Source organism: Bufo bufo, chromosome 3, assembly GCF_905171765.1.
Source record: "Bufo bufo chromosome 3, aBufBuf1.1, whole genome shotgun sequence".
NCBI classification, from domain to species: Eukaryota; Metazoa; Chordata; class Amphibia; order Anura; family Bufonidae; genus Bufo; species Bufo bufo.
In genome coordinates this window covers 640,427,271-640,449,939 of record NC_053391.1, presented here as the reverse complement: position 1 = coordinate 640,449,939, position 22,669 = coordinate 640,427,271, and the positions used below count along the sequence as shown (strand labels likewise).

The window sequence follows — 22,669 nt, the reverse complement described above, 5'->3', positions numbered from 1 at the left end:
CCCTGGGGGCCTTTGGCATTGCTGGACCATTTCTTAATGCCCTAAAAGTCCTATATGCCCAGCCTACAGCTACAGTAAAAATGTCTCATGCACAATCTTCGATCTTCCCCATATATAATGGTACACGTCAGGGCTGTCCACTGTCCCCATTAATTTTTGTCCTTTGCATTGAGCCCCTCGCAGCAGCCATTAGGGCTCACCCTGATATCCGTGGAGTTTTGGTGAATAAAGTAGAGTTCAAATTGTCCTTGTTCGCTGATGATATCTTGCTTACATTGACAAATCCACACATCTCACTTCCTAACCTCTTTCGCCTTCTGGAAACCTACGGCAGGTTATCGGGTTACAAGGTTAATACTGCTAAGACTGAAGCCTTACCTCTCAACTTCTCCCTAGATGATTTAACTATACTAAAAACTAACTTTCGCTTTAGATGGCAAGACACAAAGCTGCGTTATCTTGGAATTAGCCTAACTCCGACATATGGTTCACTATATGGTCAAAATTTTCCAAATACTTTCCGTGAACTAAAGATGCTCATGACCAGGTGGATGTCTCTTCCCATTTCCTTATTAGGTCGCATAGCAGCGGTCAAAATGACAATTTTGCCTAAACTTTTATATTTGTTTGAAACACTACCGATCCCTGTTCCTCTAAAGGACCTAAGGACCTTTCAGACAAGTATGCTAAATTTTATATGGAATGGGAAGAGGCATCGGATTGGATGTGCAACTCTCACGGCACTCAAAACTCAAGGTGGTCTGGCAGCTCCAGATGTTACGAGGTATTATTGGGCCACACATCTCAGAAGGCTCCCGGCATGGTCTAATTTATATGCTTATTCCAGATGGCTAGAAATAGAAAAATTATGGTTAGCCCCTATACATCCCAATTCACTTTTATGGACACCACTTCCGAACACGTTGGTTCCGGAAATGTTAGGTCCAATCACTCATACATATAATATTTGGCGTAGTTGTAATCGTAAATTCTCTCTAGCACCTGAAAAGTCTTCAATGACTTCCTTCTTATTTAATCCCCTGTTCCCGATGGGTATGCACGCCTCTTTTCTTAAGCCTTGGTTCTCCAATAAATTATTTCGCTTTGTGGATATAACTGACCATAAAACACTCAGTTTATTGCCACTGGATAGGTTAAGAATGTCCTTTAAGTTATTTGAATCTTCTGGATATCAATATCTACAACTTCAGCATCTGCTTTCTAGCCTCTTTAAATCCTCGACTGTCTCCACCCCTTCTACATTTGAGAAATTATGCAAGTTGTCAAGCACCACTAGGGGTCTCATTTCAGAGATTTATGGTATATTGTCGTCTTCAACTGTGAAACATCCTTATATGATTAAATGGGAATCTATCCTTGGTTGTTATGTGTCGTCTGCTGAATGGAAGCTGATTTGGGAAAGGACTGCAAAGACCTCCTCCTGCGTTACACATAAGGAAAACTCTTACAAGATACTTATGTTTTGGTATCACACCCCAAAACTATTGAGGCACCTTAACCCTAACATCTCAGATAGATGTTGGAGATGTGCTACAGGAGAAGGTTCTCATATACATATTTTCTGGGAGTGCCCCCTGATTCAGTCTTATTGGCATATGGTACAGGAAGTTCTTTTCAGTCTGCTCAATATCAGATTCCCACTAGACCCTTTCTTTTATTTGTTAAATATGCCGTCGATATCATTGAGGAGACATGTTTTATTTCTTACTTTACACATTCTGACCGCAGCCAGACGTCTTATAGCTAGATTCTGGAAGAAAACAACTTCCCCCACCCAGCTAGACCTTCTTACCAATATCACCGAGGTTAGAAGGATGGAATATCTATCAGCTGGTCTAACTAATAGTTTGGAGAGGTTCAACAAAATATGGCAGTTATGGGACAACGTTCATGAGCCTAACCAGTGAATGAATGGCATCTACGTTTTACTTCCTTTCCTCTTGTGTCGTGTCTCTGTCAATTCCCCCATTGTTTGTGTCATTTATTTATTTGTTTTTCTTACTTACCTAAGTTAGGATTACTTTTACTGCTGATTTTTTTTTCTTTTTTATTCTATGCATAATCCTATACAATTGGATACGGTATTATATAATTGTACCATCATTTGCTTATGTTCTCTATGCTCTAAGATTATTGATAACAAATAGTCTTTTGTAAATGTTAAGCATTTGGTAAAAAATGATAAGTGATGTCAACTTGTCTACCTGTCTATGCTTTTAAAATGAAAATAAAAAGATAATTAAAAAAAAAAAAAAATCTGGCGCCTGCGCCGTACCTGTCTTCAGTCGGCGCAGGCGCACTGAGAGGAGGACGCTCGCTCGGCCGCTCCATCCTCAATGCGCCTGCGCCGATGACGTCACATCTACACCCGGCGCAGGCGCACTGAGGAAGGAGCGGCCGAGCGAGCGTCCTCCTCTCAGTGCGCCTGCGCCGACTGAAGACAGGTACGGCGCAGGCGCCAGATTTTGAACGCAGACAGGGCCAGCCAGAGAACGAGCGCGTTCGCTGGCCCTGTCAATCAACATGAGGAGGGGGCGTCTTTATGAAAGGAGGATGCGGCTGCTACCAGTAAGTAGCCGCCCTACTTGCCGGTAGAGAGGTAATTTACACATTATAAAAGTCTGTTTTTTGAAGAAACTGCTGAACCAAAATGAGTAAGAGCATTATAGATTGATATATCGCAGTATAAGGAATTTAAGTAGCCAAAAAAAAAATATATGACTTTAGTGGCAGAAGCCCTTTAACAGAAAATGAAAATGCTGGGAGTGGCAGTTTTACAACAGCTGGCGTGCTAGGGGTTAGCCATCACTGGGATAGGCCATCAATATCAAATTACTGGATAACACCATTAAGGCCTTTTCAGGCAGGGTCATTCAAGGATTCATCTATTTTACTATTCTTGTAAATCTCTTTTAATCAATGAACTCTCTATTTTAAAACCTTGCTCTTGTAAGACATGAGATTTTAATTTACAGAAGTGCCGAAAGTGCCAGACTTATGTATCAGCTGTGGGGCAGGGGGGTCTTGGGCACTGATCCAGAGCAAAAAAATAAAAAAATAACCTTTTAGGCTACTTTCACACCAGCGTTTTTGCTGGATCCCTCATGGATCAGCAAAAACGCTTCCGTCATGATAATATGATAATATAACCGTCCGGAGGATGGGGTGAAAAAAAAAAAGCAATTTGCCCGATCCTTCTCTCCCCCAACATAATCTGTAATGGGAGATTGGGAGCCCCCTATATACATCAGACTGTCACTGAAACGGCCATCCTCAGCGGGTTTGGACAACAATACACTAATGTATTTTTTAAGGTCTGGCCTATTTTGGGCTTTCAAGTGGGGGGCTGAGCTGCAGTACCAGGCATAGCCGCTATACAATGTAGAGCACTGTGCTTGACGTGCTGTAAAGAGGCCACAGCACCAAGCCCTCTTCAAACAGCTGGTCAGTGGCGGTGCTAGGTGGTGGACCCCCACCGATCAGATATTGATGATCGGTCATGAATATTTTCTTCCCGGACAATTACATTCAGCCGGGAATAGAAGCTTAAGCTGTTACAACAAGAGCATGGCTTTCAATCACCAAAGGGGTCCCGGTGTATACAGGTACACCATGGAGTGTCAAGGGGTTAACATTATTGGATTCATCAATAATATGCCCCTCCAACACAGTCCTCAGATTCTAACCATGCATAAAGATGCCACAAAAGGCTTTCATATGATATCACTATAGCGAAGCATTTCTGCTCAGCGAGGTCGACACATATTCTGGTAGAGAAAATTTTAAGCGATGAGGAAATTGGGAAATAAGGCACGGTATTCTTTTCTACAAGTCATGCTTCTAGGGATAGATACCTTAATAATAAGAGAGCCAAAAAATTATTCCATGATTTTCTTATTGTGGCTCCTCACAAAATCAAAAAAGACCAGGGGCAGACAGAGGTACAGCATGAGCTTGTGCTATACAGCACAGACCCATATGATGTCCATATGCCGGCCCCAGCTGGGCATCACTGCCTTATATTTGGTCAGAAATAAGCAGTCTACTACATGTGTTGTTTCAGCACCGAGAAGTATGAAGGCGCGATGACCTTGCTGCGAACCGGGATAAGGATATACAATACTTCACTGTTCAGGAATGTGCAGCGAGCACGATAACAATACTGATTACAGGTGATGAGAATCAGCCCCATAACGCAGCAGGTTATGCCTCGGTTACATAATGGCTTTTTGTAATGTTGCTGATTGATTTTTATTCAATTATATTTTTAACCAGATAGATTTTTAATTAAATTTGATTTCAAGCCACAGCTGCAGTACCAAGAAATATACATAGGAATTCCTGTAGCATAAGAAGTTCGCTGCTATTATCAGGAGTAGTGTGAATAACAACTTTTATTCTGTCAAGCACAACAACTGCAGGTGCACTGGAGGCGGAGATTCACGTGCTCTTGATTCCCAACCCCTTCCCTCTGCTCGTAGGGATATATGTAGTATTCAACTAGAGGTCAAGGCAGAAAGCGGGGAACGCTTCACAGTGAAGTGCCTCCTGGGAACTTACAAGATCAGAATCTGGCAGAATAAAACTTCATATTCAGATGAAACCTGATAATAAAAGCTCTACAAAAGGTACTTTTTTCCCGCTCTTTCTGGCCCCTTGCTTGTGCTGTCCACAGTTTACATGACTCCCTAGGTTGTCCATATGCTCTGTTTGGGCACTACGATGTCACAGTGGATCATGCATTACATAAGTGGTCATTTATCTAAAATAAATCTGAATTCTCCAAAAAAGGCCCTGTATAAAATAAAATGAGAGATAACATTCTCTGCATCGTAACTCTCCACAAAATTTCCCCTGACTACATGCCAGTATAGAGAGAGACACAGTCCAGCAAGGGGTTATCTACCCACAAACAAATGCTTAAAGGGGTTTTCAGAATTTTTTTTAACCGATGACTTATCCTCTTGATAGGTCATCCATATCTGATCGATACCTGGGGCCTCCACCGATCAGCTGTCTCAGACAATACCAGTGCTCACAATAGCACCGCGGCCTTCTCGCAGCTTACCAAGAACAGCACCATGTATAGCGGCTGTGCTTGGTATCTCAACTCAGCCCCATTCGCTTCATTGGGGCAGAGCTGTGCCTAGGCCGTGTGACTGATGAACGCGTCGTCCCTGGCCTAGGCAAAGCTAAGAGAAGTATGTAACACAATAGTGGATAGCTCACCACCTCTCCCAAACGGAACTGGTGCTCTAGCCTAAAAACTGATCACCCAATCAGTGAGAAGAATAATATAGTAAAAAAGTGTAAGGCTGGCATTTAAATATGTGATTCTATTGAAAAGTGGCAATTTATTTTAACATTAAATTAAAACCAGCATAACATCCACAATAAAAGGACATAAAAATACAATCACTAAAAAAAAAATACAAAAAAATATGTATAGGAATATAAAGATAAAAACCGCCGGATAAATACTCACTGTTGGTGATCACTATTATGATCAATGTAGTGTTGGAGATGTCCCTTAGAAGACTCAAAATGTATATATTCCCTAGTTGGATCTGCAGGGACAGTCACTCTATCATATATAATTGTGTCCTCCTTGGAATAATTCCCCAATTTGGGACAGAAGGTATTCTGGAATCGGCACTATGGCCGGATGGTAATATCGATTCAAGGAGAAGGTATAAAATTCCAACTAATATTAGTACACCGGAATGTTAGTATAAGGCTGCAGGTGAGGAGTAAAGCGGAACCGTTTCTCTTACCCTTCCGATTCAGGGCCGGTAGTTGGAAAATTTATTTCTCTTGCCGCTACTCACCACACTGCGCCGGCTTCTTCTCACGCTGTTTGGCGTCCTCACCTGCAGCCTTATACTAACATTCCGGTGTACTAATATTAGTTGGAATTTTATACCTTCTCCTTGAATCGATATTACCATCCGGCCATAGTGCCGATTCCGGAATACCTTCTGTCCCAAATTGGGGAATTATTCCAAGGAGAACACAATTATATATGATAGAGTGACTGTTCTAAAGGATTTCCCTGCAGATCCAACTAGGGGATATATACATTTTGAGTCTTCTAAGGGACATCTCCAACACTACATTGATCATAATAGTGATCACCAACAGTGTGTATTTATCCTGCGGTTTTTATATTTATATTCCTATACATATTTTTTTGTATTTTATTTTTAGTGATTGTATTTTTATGTCCTTTTATTGTGGATGTTATGCTGGTTTTAATTTAATGTTGAAATAAATTGCCACTTTTCAATAGAATCACATATTTGAGTGCCAGCCTTACACTTTTTTACTATATTAAAGCTAAGAGAAGGCCTTGGTGCAACTATGCCTTCTCAAACAGCTGATCAGCAGGGATCTCGGGTATCAGACTTCCATTCATCAGATACTGATGACTTATCATTTAGTTAAAAAATCTCAGAAAACCCCTTTAATACACTGACTGGATGAACCAACTTCAATGGTCTTAAGTTTTTGTATGTTTCTTCTGAAACATACATATTAAAAGAGGATTTCCAGGTCAAACATATTGACAACTCATCAGTATCAGGAGTCCGACTGCCTACAGCACCGCCAATTCACTGTTTTTACTATCTGTGGCACAGAAACCAGACCCCAGAACTTCATACACTGTGTAGTAGCTGTGCCTGGTTACACCAGCACTGCTTCCATTCACAGACTTATCTAGTATTGATGACCTGTTCTAGGAAAAGATCACCAATAACTTAGTCCTAGAAAACCCCTTTAATTTCCAGGAAGACTGAATTTAAAATTACCGTTTTACAAGAAGAAAAAAAGACTTACTTGGCATCCATGGCCTCCGTCATGTTTATCTTGTGATTCTTGAAAGACACATAGAAAACACTGACTCTTCAGCAATTCTTCTGTGTTCTGTGACTTGATTTGACCAAGTCTGTGCGCTACCTAACAGCAGTCATTTTGCCTTGAATTACTCCGTTATTCTTCTAACTCCATCTGGCTCGTTTGTCTTTCAAAATGGCGCCTTCACCAATTTTCCAACTTCAGGCCATTAGAAATGAACTTATCAGAGGCTTTTCGTTTCCTCCTCTCTGCATGGACACTTTCCTTTACTCACAATACAGGATGCCGCTCTTGGTGTTGACTATCTTCTTCTATGTAGCCGGTTCACGGAGGGGTTTCTTCTAATTGAATTTTTATTAGCAGCCAATCTTGATCAGAAGTGCAGCACCATATCTGGGACAAGTGAAGAAGAATGGAAGGTTAATTGATAAAAATGCAAAACGTATGTTAGAACATCAATGCTACATCCACCTCCAAGGTAGTGGGCACTAATGCAGGTAGAGAAGACACTTCATCTCCTATGGTCATTTGGAGATATGGTGTTATGTGATGAGAACTTGTGATAGATATTATGTTTATAGAATACTAAAAGACATATTCTTCAACAAATCTGACTTATCCATAAGGATATATTATGAATGCCTGATAGGTTTGGGTCCCACCTCTTAGAACTGTGGCTTGGCTCATTCTGTAGCCTCCAAAGACCATGAAGAGAAAAAAAATGGTTGGTGTGAATGGAGATGAGGGGTTTCTACTTCCTGAAAGATGAGGATTTCATAGGTGGGACCCTTCCATTCTGTTATTTATGGAATATCTTGTGGAGATGGTAATACCCCCTTTAAGAATTTGTTTGCCCCATATTTGGAATAAATATATTTGATTTTGTTTCTTTCCCAATCAGAATTCATGTTGTATTTTGTGCCTATTTAGTTCCGTGAGGCTTACTATGAATATATAGAAAATAGTCAAGAATACCAGTTGAGAAAGTTCAGGATATTAATTACCTGTCAGTCACAATTCTGACACTGTTTACACCACCTTCAGGCATTTGGTGAACAAGAGTTAAATCGACAGTCTGTAAAATAGGTCAACTAATTCTATAAATACACGGCATATAACTCTGCTAGTTGCTATTGGAAACAGTCAATAAGCTTGTTGTCAGGTATCTAACAGCTTGCAAGACTACCCTAAGGCCTCATACACACAGCCGTTGTTTTGGTCCGCATCCGAGCCGCAGTTTTGACGGCTCGGATGCGGACCCATTCACTTCAATGGGGCCGCAAAAGATGTGGACAGCCCCCCATTATTTATTTCTATGGGGTTGCCTAAAATAGCTAAAATAGCTCTGTGCTGGCTCGGCTATTTCCGTCAGCCCCCTAGAAATTAATGGGAGTGGTGGACGTGCAAGCGCGGTACGCTCCCATTCACTTGGGATCAGCACCTATCAGACAAAGGGGGCATATCCTAGAGATATGCCCCCATTGTCTGTGAGGGTAATACCCCTTTAAGAGTGAGTTTTTCCTATAGTACATTACTGTACAATTTCTGATATAAAGAGGAAACGTTCCAGAACGTAAATAACTAAACTAAAGGAGAGTTTAGCTCTGAAGCCTACAAAACTGAGAATGCAGCTCCGCAAATAATAAAGACCAACTCAGGATAGGTTAAAGAGAAGTAAATGTTTTTATAAAGTTACTCAAGTTTCTACTTCTTAACTTCTATTATGGTATCAAAATGTGTACCCCCCCCCCCCCCCTTTCTTCTGATACAGTATGTGGTCTTGTTTTTCTTATTTTCTCTTCTATATATAAAGAAATGTGTTTTGTATATTTTTATATAAAAGAAAAAATGTGGGCATATGTTTTACATAAAGATATTAGGCAATTAATATTTTTTTGAAACCTTCACTTTCATAACTTGTGCAGAACAATACCAGAGCATCTGAAACAAAACGTGTGTGAATATGACCCATACATTACTCATACGGATGACTGATAAACCGCCTATTTATGACACAGATGAAATGTATGCAACGCCCGGGTCTCTCTGGATTAGGGTTCTGCCACACGTTCAGCTTTTTTGATGCAGTTTTGACAACAAAATAAGGAGTGGATTGAAAAAAAAAAAAAAGGAGAAGTCATGTCTGCCCTCAATATTTTCTCTCCTTTTATGATCGTCAAAGTGAAAACAGGACAGCATCACTTGTTAGTCGATTTCTGTGTAAAATGGCGGTGGTGCTTGCAGTGCCAGGCCCCGACCTGAGGGCCCCCGTGGTAGCCAAAATAAATAGCTTGAAAAAGACTTTGCTGTCGAAACACAAAATTGCATTCAAGACTGGGAGTGCTGCAGTTTTTCATCTATTTTTTCTCTTCTTTTATGAGCCACTGGCTTCAAAAACTGCATCAAGGACCCTGAACGTGTGGCAGCAGGCTTACCATACGAGTTAATGTCTCACTCCAGATGATCGCTCCTGACAGATACCTATGCAGAGATCTGGCTTGGTCTTTTGGACCTTCTCAGCAGAGAACACGGTTGTGGTTTCCGCTATGCAGGATAGGACTCCCCTGCATAACGGAAACGGGACGGATCCGTTTTGCAGCCCATAGACTTCTATTATGACGGAATGAATAACGTAATGCTTCTAAATGCATTCCGTTATGCATTCCGTCATAGAATTGCGTTATGGTCCATGGTAACGGAATCCATAATGCAATTCTGCTTTTACCACCAAACGAAGCGCATGACATGAAATTCGCTCATCCCTAGTGGGGATTCAAGTGGTCATATATTTATCACCTAATCTGTGGATAAATGTGACATAACTCATTTAAATAAATTCTATAAAATTGGTCATTATGTGGACCAAATTACCCAAGTTACTTCTACCAGAGTGCTGAAGGTAGACCCCGATCAATTGTAGGTTCTAGGGTTTAAAAAAAAAAGCCAGATGGCCAGCCTTAGGCCTTATTTAGACGTCAGTGAATCACGGATGTGTTCTGTTAAGTGTTCTCCATGGACAGCACATGTACCCATTGATTTTTGACCTATTTTTGTCCATCATGATCAATCCATTACAGTATATGGATCCAAGACACAACACGGATGGCATAAGTGTTCCGTCCGTGTTTCATGGATCATGGCTAGGAGATGTTCTTTAAATACATTTTCAGTTGAGCTGTGTCCATGGACACACAGAGGTAAAGAAATAGACACTCAGACCAAATATGGATGCTTCAAAGATGAACCACTGAGCATCTTGTCTCCGATTCGAAAAAAGATAGGCGGACAGCACGCCTATTTCAATAGGTGGTGGGTGCAAGTCTTCAGGAAAACAGGCAAGCTTCCCCGTGCTGGTCAGATAATCCACGTATACAAGAAGAAGTATGGAGACATGCTGTGCATGACATCAGTGACAAGATGCTTATATAAGAAGAATGGAGACAGCACGTCCTTTTGTTGAAGGTCTTTCCAGATGCAACGTTTCGGCTGAAGGTTCTTTAGCCGAAACGTTGCATCTAGAATAATGTCCTTGTCTGTGATGACATCATTAACAAGATGCGTATACAAGAAGTATGGAGACAGCACTCTCTTTTGTTGGAATTTATTCCAGACGCAAAACGTTTCGGCTGAAGAACCTTCAGCTCTTCAGCGGAAACGTTGCCTCTGAAAATAATTCCAACAAAAGGACGTGCTGTCTCCATACTGCTTATATAAGCATCTTGTCACTGATGTCATCACAGACAAGGACATGTGAATAAGGCCGAGAGAGAAGAGGAGAGAAACAGGGACCAGGGCAGCGTCAGAATGGAAGGGGGTTGATGAGGTGAGCAATGATTAATATTTTTAACTTTTTTTTTTTTTTTTAAAGAACTCCACTCTAAAACCCCTTTAACCACCTCCGGACCGCCTAACGCAGGATCGCGTTCCGGAGGCGGCAGCGCTGCGCAGAGTCACGCATATACGCGTCATCTCGCGAGACGCGAGATTTCGCTCAAAGCCGGCCCGCGCATGCGCATCGCGGGCCGGCAAAAGTTAAAAAACAATTTCGTCACCAGCCTGCCAGCAACGATCATTGGCTGGCAGGCTGGCGATTTTCAAAAAAACGAATCACAAGCCATATAACAGATCATATTAGTAAATATGATCTGTTATATGGCTTGTCTGCTCCTCTGCTGGTCCTTTTCGTCGGTTGGATCCAGCAGAGGAGCAGGCTTCACAGTGAGTAGCACCAACACCACACTTTAGCCCCAGATCACCCCCCTGCACCCCAATTAACCCTTTGATCGCCCCTGTCAATCACTTAGTGAAAGACAAAAAGTGATCAGTGTAAACTGTCACTTTTTTTCCCCACTAGTATTGGCTGTTAGGTTTTAGGATAGTTTAGGCCCCTTGGTTAGGTAGTTAGCGATCGGTTAGCGCCCACCCCACCGCACCGCAGTCACTGATTCGCTGATTAGCGTATCGCTAATCAGCATTTGTACTTTTATAGTATCTGTAAGTGATCAAAACTGATCACAGTCAGATCTATAATAGTATTAGTGTCACTTTAGTTCGCCATCCACCCAAAACGCAGTGTTTGCCCGATCAGGCCTGATCGGTCGCCCACACGTGCGTTCACCCACGCCCGCCCCACCGCAGTGACAAAATTATTATTTTTTTCGATCACTGCACATTCACTTTACACGCTCTGCGGCGATAAAAAAATCAGTTTTGATATTTTTTATCAACCGCAGCGGCCTCCTGTACTTCGCTAGCCTCCCCTTTGTAAGACAGGCTTGCTTTTTTTCTTGGGTAGTCTCAGGAAATACCCCTAAATTTAGTAGTCCAAAATGTCAAACAGGGGGTATTCTTCTGAAGAGGCCTACAGGATTCTGACCCAGTCGGATGAGGAATGGGAACCCTCATCTGACGAATCTAGCGGGTCAGAATATGAACCTGTAGAAAGCAGTGGCTCTCTGACCCAAAGTTCGGACGAGGAGGTGGAGGTCCCTGATAGAACCAGGCGTACCCGGCCCCGTGTCGCTAGACCACAGGTTGAGCAGGATCCGCTTCAAGAGCAGCAGAGTGGGGCTGGCGCTGCCGGATCACGTGGTGAGGCATACACCAGCAGCGCAGCCCTTCCTGGACCTAGTACCAGCACTGCCGTACAACATGGTGATGTGGCGAGCACCAGAAGGGCAGTTGAAGCTGGTACGGTGGCACGTGCAGTAGTTACCCCGTCGCAGCCACCGCACAGACAGGCCCGTAGAGCCCCTAGAATCCCTGAGGTGCTGGCAAACCCTGATTGGCAGTCACCAACTTCAGCCGCACCATTAGTTCCCCCTTTCACCGCCCAGTCTGGAGTTCGGGTTGAGACGGCTCAGATCGGTTCGGCCCTAGGATTTTTTGAGCTGTTCTTGACTGCGGAGCTCTTGGACTTAGTCGTGGCAGAAACAAATCGGTATGCCACACAATTTATATCCGCCAACCCGGGAAGCTATTATGCCCAGCCTTTCCGGTGGAAACCAGTCCAAGTTTCCGAAATTAAAATTTTTCTGGGCCTTCTCCTCAACATGGGTCTAACTAAAAAGCATGAATTGCGGTCATATTGGTCAACGAACCCGATTCATCACATGCCCATGTTCTCTGCTGCTATGTCCAGGGCACGATTTGAGGCCATCCTCCGTTTCCTGCATTTTAGCGACAACACCACCTCCCGTCCCAGAGGCCACCCAGCTTTTGACCGGCTCCACAAAATTCAGCCCCTCATAGACTACTTCAACCAGAAATTTGCAGATTTGTATACCCCCGAGCAAAACATCTGCGTAGACGAGTCCCTAATACATTTTACCGGGCGCCTTGGCTTCAAACAATACATCCCAAGCAAGCGTGTCCGGTATGGGGTCAAATTGTATAAGCTCTGTGAAAGGGCCACAGGCTATACCCACAAATTTCGGATCTATGAGGGAAAAGATCAGACCCTGGAGCCGGTCGGTTGCCCTGACTACCTGGGGAGCAGTGGGAAGACAGTCTGGGACTTGGTGTAACCCTCATTTGGCAAGGGGTACCATCTTTATGTGGACAATTTCTACACAAGTGTGGCCCTCTTTAGGCATTTGTTTCTAGAACGGATTTGCGCCTGTGGCAACGCGCGAACTAGTCGCGTGGGCTTCCCCCAACGGCTCGTTACCACCCGTCTTGCAAGGGGGGAGAGGGCTGCCTTGTGTAACGAAGAACTGCTCGCGGTGAAATAGAGAGACAAGCGTGACGTTTACATGCTCTCCTCCATTCACGCAGACACGACAATACAAATTGAGCGAGCAACCCGTGTCATTGAAAAGCCCCTCTGTGTCCACGACTATAATGCGCTCATGGGAGGGGTGGACTTCAATGACTAGATGTTGTCTCCGTATTTAGTTTCCCGACGCACCAGACGCTGGTATAAGAAGGTGTCTGTATATTTAATTCAATTGGCTCTGTACAATAGTTTTGTTCTCTACAGTAAGGCTGGGAGAACAGGATCCTTCCTCAAATTCCAGGAAGAGATCATTGAGAACCTCCTGTATCCAGAAGGTTCCGTGGCCCCATCCACCAGTGTAGTTAGCCGTCTACACGAGCGACATTTCCCCAGTGTCGTTCCTGGTACCTCAACCCAACCGTCACCCCGAAAAAGATGTCGTGTCTGTAGCAGGAGTGGAATAAGGCGTGACACCCGCTATTTCTGTCCTGACTACCCTGCCCTATGCTTTGGAGAGTGTTTCCGGAAGTACCACACCCAGGTACACTTAGCATAGGGATTGCATCTCACAGGACAGGCACACAGGGCTATTAGGGCCCTTTTACTCTCAGCTGCTGCAAACCTCTCCTTTCACCTGGGATAAAGTGCATAACGTACTTCGCCACATCTTTGGGCGATTTGCGCTTTGCACATTGTCCCATGGGCAAGGAGAGGTTTGTTCTATAAAGGTAAAAAAAACTAAACCAAAAAAAAAATACCGGTAAGTAAAAAAGTTAACGTTCAGTTAAAAAAGTTTAAAAAAGTTTATATGTTCTGTTCAAAAGTTAATAAATTTATTGCGTTGCGGCCTGGTTTTTCTTTTTTGTTTTGTTTTTTTTACCTTCCAGGTGGACCAACCGATCGACTAGCTGCAGCACTGATGTGCATTCTGACAGAAGCATTGCGCTGCTGTCAGATTACACGCAAGTCGGTGTATGCGGCGCTGCAAGACGAGATTTCTCCTCTGCAGTAAAAGATACGTTTGCCGAGGCATATGAGCTGAGGAGGTGGCAGTGTTCATATACTTTGGCAAACACTTTGTATATAAAAAAAAAATCCCGGCAAGGATTTATTCATCCACATCGATTGATGTGAATGGAGAAATCTGGTTTGCCAGGGCATACGGGCTAAGTGGGTATGGATGTTGGGCGGGGCTCCTATGTCCTGGCAGACGCCTTTCCCCTCCTTTTTCTTTTTTTGGCAGAGATTTTTTCATCCACATTGATCAATGCGAATGAAGAAATCTGTGCCGTTCATTTTTTCTTTCAGCCCAGAGGCTGAACGGAAAAAAAAAAATCTCATTACCCGTATGCTCAATATAAGGAGAATAGCAGAAACTCCTAATGCTGGGCATACATGTAATGATTGCGGAGACCCTCAAATGCCAGGGCAGTACAAACACCCCACAAATAACACCATTTTGGAAAGAAGACACCCCAAGGTATTCGCTGAGGGGCATATTGAGTCCATGAAAGATTTAAATTTTTGTCCCAAGTTAGCGGAAAGGGAGACTTTGTGAGAAAAAAAAAATCAAAAAAATCAATTTCCGCTAACTTGTGCCAAAAAATTTTTTTTCTATGAACTCGCTATGCCCCTCATTGAATACCTTGGGGTGTCTTCTTTCCAAAATGGGGTCACATGTGGGGTATTTATACTGCCCTGGCATTTTAGGGGCCCCAAAGCGTGAGAAGAAGTCTGGTATCCAAATGTCTAAAAATGCCCTCCTAAAAGGAATTTGGGCACCTTTGCGCATCTAGGCAGCAAAAACGTGTCACACATGTGGTATCGCCGTACTCAGGAGAAGTTGGGGATTGTGTTTTGGGGTGTCATTTTACATATACCCATGCTGGGTGAGAGAAATATCTTGGTCAAATGCCAACTTTGTATAAAAAAATGGGAAAAGTTGTCTTTTGCCAAGATATTTCTCTCACCCAGCATGGGTATATGTAAAATGACACCCCAAAACACATTCCCCAACTTCTCCTGAATACGGAGATACCACATGTGTGACACTTTTTTACAGCCTAGGTGGGCAAAGGGGGCCACATTCCAAAGAGCACCTTTCGGATTTCACCAGCCATTTTTTACAGAATTTGATTTCAAACTCCTTACCACACATTTGGGCCCCTAGAATGCCAGGGCAGTATAACTACCCCACAAGTGACCCCATTTTGGAAAGAAGACACCCAAAGGTATTCGCTGATGGGCATAGTGAGTTCATAGAACTTTTTATTTTTTGTCACAAGTTAGTGGAATATGAGACTTTGTAAGAAAAAAAAAATCATCATTTTCCGCTAACTTGTGACAAAAAATAAAAAGTTCTATGAACTCACTATGCCCATCAGCGAATACCTTAGGGTGTCTACTTTCCGAAATGGGGTCATTTGTGGGTTGTTTGTACTGTCTGGCCATTGTAGAACCTCAGGAAACATGACAGGTGCTCAGAAAGTCAGAGCTACTTCAAAAAGCGGAAATTCACATTTTTGTACCATAGTTTGTAAACGCTATAACTTTTACCCAAACCATTTTTTTTTTACCCAAACATTTTTTTTTATCAAAGACATGTAGAACAATAAATTTAGAGCAAAATTTATATATGGATGTTGTTTTTTTTTTTGCAAAATTTTACAACTGAAAGTGAAAAATGTCATTTTTTTTCAAAAAAATCGTAAAATTTCGATTAATAACAAAAAAAAGTAAAAATGTCAGCAGCAATGAAATACCACCAAATGAAAGCTCTATTAGTGAGAAGAAAAGGAGGTAAAATTCATTTGGGTGGTAAGTTGCATGACCGAGCAATAAACGGTGAAAGTAGTGTAGGTCAGAAGTGTAAAAAGTGGCCTGGTCTTTCAGGGTGTTTAAGCACTGGGGGCTGAGGTGGTTAATCACTGATATTTTAAATATTTCTTGGTAAATTCATGTACGTTGAAGGAGGTGCAGTCCTTTCTTCCTGGTAGTAATGGAACAAGCTATCAATTCTATAAAGATACAATGTGGCTCTTTTTGGTAGTGGATTTCTATATTGAAAACAGTTTTATTCTACCAGGTTCATCTGGAATACGGGTTAAGCAGCAGCCATGCAGTCATAGGTAAGGAATGTCTGCGTACAGCATGCATCATACACAAGTGGCTGATATACAATATTTGGAGCAGATGCAAATAGCTGAGCCTTCGTTCCATAGTATTCCTCTTCTTCTGAAGATGGACAAACCTACATATGGTACCGCACCCCTCAGCTCATCTTTCTGCTGGGTATTCTTAGGTTACTGCTCCAAGGTCACACCGATCTTCTCAAGTCATATCACTACCTCAACTAGTAATGTACAGAGACCAGAGGAAGCTTCAGAGCAAAAACTATATTGGGACCTGTCATTAAGGTGCTTCCCTTATTTATAATGTTAAAGGGGTTGTCTCACTTTAGCAAATGGCATTTATCATGTACAGAAAGTTACTACAAGCCACTTACTAATGTATTGTGATTGTCCATATTGCTTCCTTTGCTGGCTTGATTCATTTTTCTATTACATTATACACTGCTCGTTGCCATGGTTACCACCACCCTGCAACCCAGCAGCAGTGGCCGTGCTTGCACACTATAGGAAAAAGTGCTGGACTATGCACACTCCCGCGGTTCCGGCCACCAGAGAGGCCTGCACTTTTTCCTATAGTGTGCAATCATTTCCACCACTGCTGGATTGGTCGTAACCTCTGGAAAAGAGCAGCATATAGTGTGATAGAAAAATGAATCCAGCCAGCAAAGGAGGCAATATGGACAATCACAATACATTAGTATAAGTTCCTTGTATTAACTTTCTCTACATGATAAATGCCATTTGCTAAAGTGAGACAACCCCTTTAAGGGTCTATTCACACGTCCGTGTGAGTTTTGCGGATCCGCAAAACACGGACACTGGCAATGTGCGTTCTGCATTTTGCGGACCACACATCGCCGCCACTTAATAGAAAATGCCAATTCTTGTCCGCCTAATATTCCCTGGGTTGCGGACAAGAATAGGACATGTTCTATTTTTTTCGGGATCGGAATTGCGGACCCGCACTTCCGCATCCGGGCGGCACATCCTGCGGCCCCATAGAAATGAATGGGTCCGCAAAATGCGGAACAGAATTGCGGACGTGTGAATGGACCCTAACTTTACACACTGTTTGCAACAGAATTTTTAAGGGTTCAGTGGTGTCCCTCCCGAAGGCTTAACATGGAAGGGTTGACCATTAGGTTCATCGGCCCCTTGCAATACAGAGCAGACATTAAAGGGAACCTGTCATCAACTTTATGCTGACCGTACTGAGCGCAGCATACAATAGTGACAGTAATGCTGATGTCAGCGGTGTGTCACTCATGAGCTAAATGTAAGTGGTTGCCGAGAACCAACATCACAATCATTGCAGCCCGGGCCTGGAAAAGAGTCACGACCACCTGAGAAGAGTCCTGGTTATTCCTGCTCTCCTGCCCACCTGCTGATGACTGACCGGCTTCTACCTAGTTTTCTCCCTTTCTCTCTAGGAGAGAACTGCCAATCATCAGCAGATGGGCGAGAGAGCAGGAGATTAGGAATAACCAGGACTCTTCTCAGGTAGATTGGACTCTTCTCCAGGCCTGGGCTGCAATAATTATGATGCTGGTTCTCAGCAACCACTTACATTTATCTGATGAGTGACACACCGCTGACATCAGCATTTCTGTCAGTACTTTATACTGCCCTCAGTGAGATCAGCATGAAGCTGATGACAGGTTCCCTTTAATGTCCAGCAGATTGGTAGGTAACAGCCTTTGCACAGGCCAGAGGCCGGCTCTACCTAAGCACTGGTGAGTGGAACCAATTGGTCCCTTGCAGAGGGTTGTGGAATAGGTTGGGCACTCTTTTGGTTTATTTCTGCCACATCCTTGAGATAAGTATTTTTAGACAACTGGGTAAAGGAAATATGAGCAAAGACTTTCAATAATAGTTTGGTGTTAAAGGAAGGGATTTTTATCAAAACCCTCTCATGAATGGGGTGCCAGAGTTTAAATTAAAATAGTTAAATAGCAGGAAGGGGTTACAAATTCTTTTATTTACCCTCTTCCTTGCCTTTTAGCAATTTTTTAATTCAACAATCTCTTTCATTCATAGTGTTGTAAGAGCTAAAATGAAGTCACCATTTTGTGTCCATCCTATCATTCCACGCCAACCGTTTGAATAAAGCTGGCTTTACAGTTCGCATATTTAAAGGGGTTTTCCCACAAAAACCATCACTGTGCAATGAATAGGATTATTCAAATGAAGTATTAGGCTGGGTTCACACGGGCGTCACGTTTTGGCTCCGGATGCGTCCCGGGTGCATTGCGGCAAACCCGCGCGAGTAGGTACGTAATTGCAGTCAGTTTTGACTGCGATTGCGTTCCGTTGTTCAGTTTTTGTCACACAGGTGCAATGCGTTTTGCACGCACGTGATAAAAAAACTGACTGTGGTACCCAGACCCGAACTTTGTTTGGTGTTGTGTAGATGTAATTATTTTCCCTTATAACATGGTTATAAAGGGAAAATAATAGCATTCTTAATACAGAATGCTTAGTAGAAGGTCAATTGAGGGTTAAAAAATAAAATAAAAATTAACTCACCTCCTCCAATTGATCGCGTAGCTTCCGGTCTCCTGTTCTTTCTTCAGGACCTGTCAAAGGACCTGTGGTGACGTCACTGAGCTCATCACATGGTCCAATCACATGGACGGTGATGGACCATGTGATTGGACCATGTGATGTGACGTCACCACAGGTCCTTTAGCTAGCAGCTCATAAAGAAGTAAGAAGAGATCGGCAACTATGCGATCAAGAGGAGGTCAGTGACGTCACCACAGGTCCTTTGACAGGTCCTGAAGAAACAACAGGAGACCGGCAGCTACCCTCAATTGGCCTTCTACTTAGCATTCTGTATTAAGAATGCTATTATTTTCCCTTATAACCATGTTATAAGGGAAAATAATACAGTGAATAGACTGTCACCTTAGCAACCATGCGTGAAAATCGCACTGCATCCGCACTTGCACGCAGCCCCATTCACTTCTATGGGGCCTGCGTTGCGTGAAAAACGCACAATATAGAGCATGCTGCGATTTTCACGCAACGCACAAGTGATGTGTGAAAATCACCGCTCATCTGCACAGCCCCATAGAAATGAATGGGTCCGGATTCAGTGCGGGTGCAATGCGTTCACCTCACGCATTGCACCGCGCGAAAAACTCGCCTGTGTGAACCCAGCCTTACAGCAGTATACATGCAACAAAAATAGTGTTTCTTTCAATGAGGTCACTGCTTTCAACACAATCGTATAAAAATCAGATTGTCACTTGTATATACTTCTATATATTATTATAGCTATATTATACTTCAGGGGTACCAACCCTGTATTGCGCAGAGCACGCCCCTATGTCAGTCTAAATTGTATGGACTTTTCATCATAATAATAAATGAATATTAAGGTACAGCACTGCTAAGGACCAATTATAATTATTAGATATTTGCAACCCCTAGTCCAGGGATCAGCAACCTTTGGCACTCCATCTGCTGTGAAACTACAACTCCCAGTATTGTGCACTTGCTCAAGTGTTCTCCCATAGCAGTGAAAGGAGGCTGCTGGGAGTTGTCATTTCAGGATCCCTGGGCTATGATATGAAAATGTCTTCCTAATTCTCGATGGAAAATAAAAATAAAGTCAAATTCCATGTATAGGTAAATAGAAATACAGATGTCATTGTGTCCATATAGGTTTACAGACCCCTAAAATCTATCCACAGCGCGCAGGGCAAGAACCACGTATCTATTACCCTGCGGCCAAAGGTTATAACCTTTGTATATGGATAGTGCTCACAACATACATGAGCGCTGTCACCGTAGCAAGCTGTCATCAGATTTATCTGCACACCGAGACAAAGAAACGTATGTCGCATTAACCAAGGTTAATCACTTGGGGGGGAAAAGCACTTAAGAGCCCCCCCTTCATGATAATATTAGACCGCAGTTTCTCTTATAAACAATGGCATCACAAGAATTTACATCACCCAAGCCAGAAATGAATGGGCAGCCTATATTAATAGCCCGGCAGCAATACAGTGCGCGACTGAGGCTGATACGTGGAAAACATGAAGCCTATGGCGAGCCCTGCAACAGACAGCGATACAAATCTCTGGCTGGATAAGCAGCATTCATGTCATTACCCTCTTCTCAGCTATGATTAAGGATTTGATCTGATCTGACTAATCAGATACTCATCATGGTGAAGAGCAGGAGTTGTACTGCGGCACTGGGAAGTGATGCAAGGCTAGGATTCTGGGGTGGACTGCATATCCGCACTGCAACCTCCGGCACTACGACTCCCAGCATGCACACTTGCTTGTCTGTTCTCCGGACTCCCATGGAAGTGATAGAAGCACGCTGGGAGTTGTAGTTTAACAACAGCTGGAGTGCCGCTGGTATAGACTGTCCTGGTACCAGGGGGATCATGTTCTGTTAGGACTGTATAGGCTTCAATCCTGGATCACACTCCATAATGGTCCAAAAGTGTAGACGGCAAGCACTGGTTATGACAGTACGAGGCCCCTGTCACACGAGTGAGTTTTACGACCGTATGCAATGCGTGACGCAAACGCAAAGCATCCATATTGTGGCACATTATGCCACCCCAACAGAGCCAAATACCACAGTCCATCACAAAATTCTGCCAGCAGCACAAAATACATCCCAAAAACTTCCACTTGCCAGCTGTGAAGAGGGCTCAGGCGGTACCCTGGGCATCGGCCCACCGGGAGATTTCCCCGTATGGTCTATGGCCAATCCGCCCCTGCTGGGGGTCATAGTTGCATCACAGCTGGAGTGCCTATGGTTACTTATCACTTCCCTAACGGGACAGTATAGACCTGTGATAGCTAACCTCTGGCACTCCAGCTGTGATAACACTACAACTCCCAAGATGCACACTTGCTTGGCTGTTCTCAGCACGCCACAAAAAAGGAATGAAGCATGCTGGGAGTCGTAGTTTCACCACAGCTGGAGTGTCAGAGGTTAGCCATCATTGATATAGACCAGGGATGCCCAACCTGTGGCCCTCCAGCTGTTGCAAAACTACAACTCCAAGCATGCCCAGACAGCCTACAGCTATCAGCCTACAGCAGGGCATAATGGGAGTTGTAGTTTTACAACAGCTGGAGGGCCGCAGGTTGGGCATCCCTGGTGTAGGATGAAGGCTTAGGATCCTGGTCCTCTATTCTGGCCAATTCTAATCTGTTGGGATAATACAGACCTCAAGCTTCACATCCAGGTCCATCAGGCTCTATTGGTTGCATGTAGATTACAAGTTTCAGAGCTTTGTTGGGTCGGTATTGACAACAAGTCCAAGATGCTGGTCCATGATGTTCTGTTAGAACTGAAAACCTTTGATCCACTTGCACCATGCCCTTCTGAGAAAGTACAGACTGCAGGTTCTATATCTGGGTCCATTACACTTTTTTGGGGTAGTCTAGACATGGAGGTTCTGGATCTGGTCCATTACATTCTGCTGAGACAGTGCCTGAATCCTGGACTAGCATGGTGGCACACTTCACACAACAGGAATTTAGGGGTATGCTGCCAGGTGTCCAGGCTTAGCGGGGTCTAAGCTGCATACAAAAGAGGTGCAGAGGCAGCAAAGGTATAATATGAGACACAGTTTTGAACACTTATTACCGGTATAATGTACCTAATATGAGAACATTTCCTGGAGCACACCCCAATGAGATGTTCTGTGGCTGCCAAGCTCTGGGTCCTGCTAAACATGGCATTCAATGAGCAGCACAGAAAACTGCAAAGCTATAGAAAGATGCCTGGAATTCTCCAGAGGAGCCAAAAATGATACAATGTAACAAGAAGAGCAAAACAACAAATAGATGCAATGTAACAAAAGCAAAGCAACAAATAATACAAAGGCAAAAACAACCAACAGATCCAAGTCCTGTATAGAGAATCAGATGTAAATGAGGATGCAGCAGGGGTGTAGATGATACTTACAGCCTCCCTGGAGTTAGAAGACCCTTCAGACTGCAGAGATGTAGGGGCTGAGGGCACAATGACTGGCTGCTGGAGGCTAGGGCTGCACAGGAACAGATCCAAACAAGTTCAATGCAGCAGAAGCTATAGCTCCCCCTTCATGCTTCCTCCTTAAAGACACAGTTTGCATTTCTCCCCAGTCCTCCCAGCTCTGAGCCCCTCTGGTCTTCTGTGACAACTGGAGATCATGTGTGTGCAGTGCAGATGGGAGTTCCCAGGGCAGCAGCACACATCACCCTGATACCGTTAGATGTGCCTGGGGCAGGTATGGGCACTGCACATGCGCAGTAACCCTGCAGGATGAGCCGAGGATGCCATGTTTAAGGGCAGTGAGCATGCTCAGATGGCTGATGCAGATATTGTGACTCCATGTTTGAGGGCAGTGCACATTTCCTATACAGTAAGTTAGATGTAGTTTGCTGTATCTCAGTTGTTACTGGCAGCACATTCAGAGAAGTCCTGT

At 43.5% G+C, this 22,669-nt stretch overlaps 1 protein-coding gene across 3 annotated transcripts in view; it reads right to left on the bottom strand.

Annotated features, from left to right (window-relative positions):
* SACS (sacsin molecular chaperone) overlaps window positions 1-22,467 on the bottom strand; it is a 102,506-nt gene extending 80,039 nt beyond the window's left edge. For 2 of the 3 annotated variants that reach the window (XM_040426202.1, XM_040426204.1), the window contains exons 1-2: window positions 22,168-22,467; window positions 6,859-7,269 (exon numbers count right to left, since the gene is read on the bottom strand). In XM_040426202.1, coding sequence (XP_040282136.1) covers window positions 6,859-6,881 — 23 coding nt within the window. In that variant the 5' untranslated portion in view covers window positions 6,882-7,269; window positions 22,168-22,467. Of the gene's footprint in view, window positions 1-6,858; window positions 7,270-21,859; window positions 21,929-22,167 lie in introns of all 3 variants that reach the window. The other variant, XM_040426203.1, reaches the window with a different exon arrangement.
* Window positions 22,468-22,669: the final 202 nt, after the last annotated feature.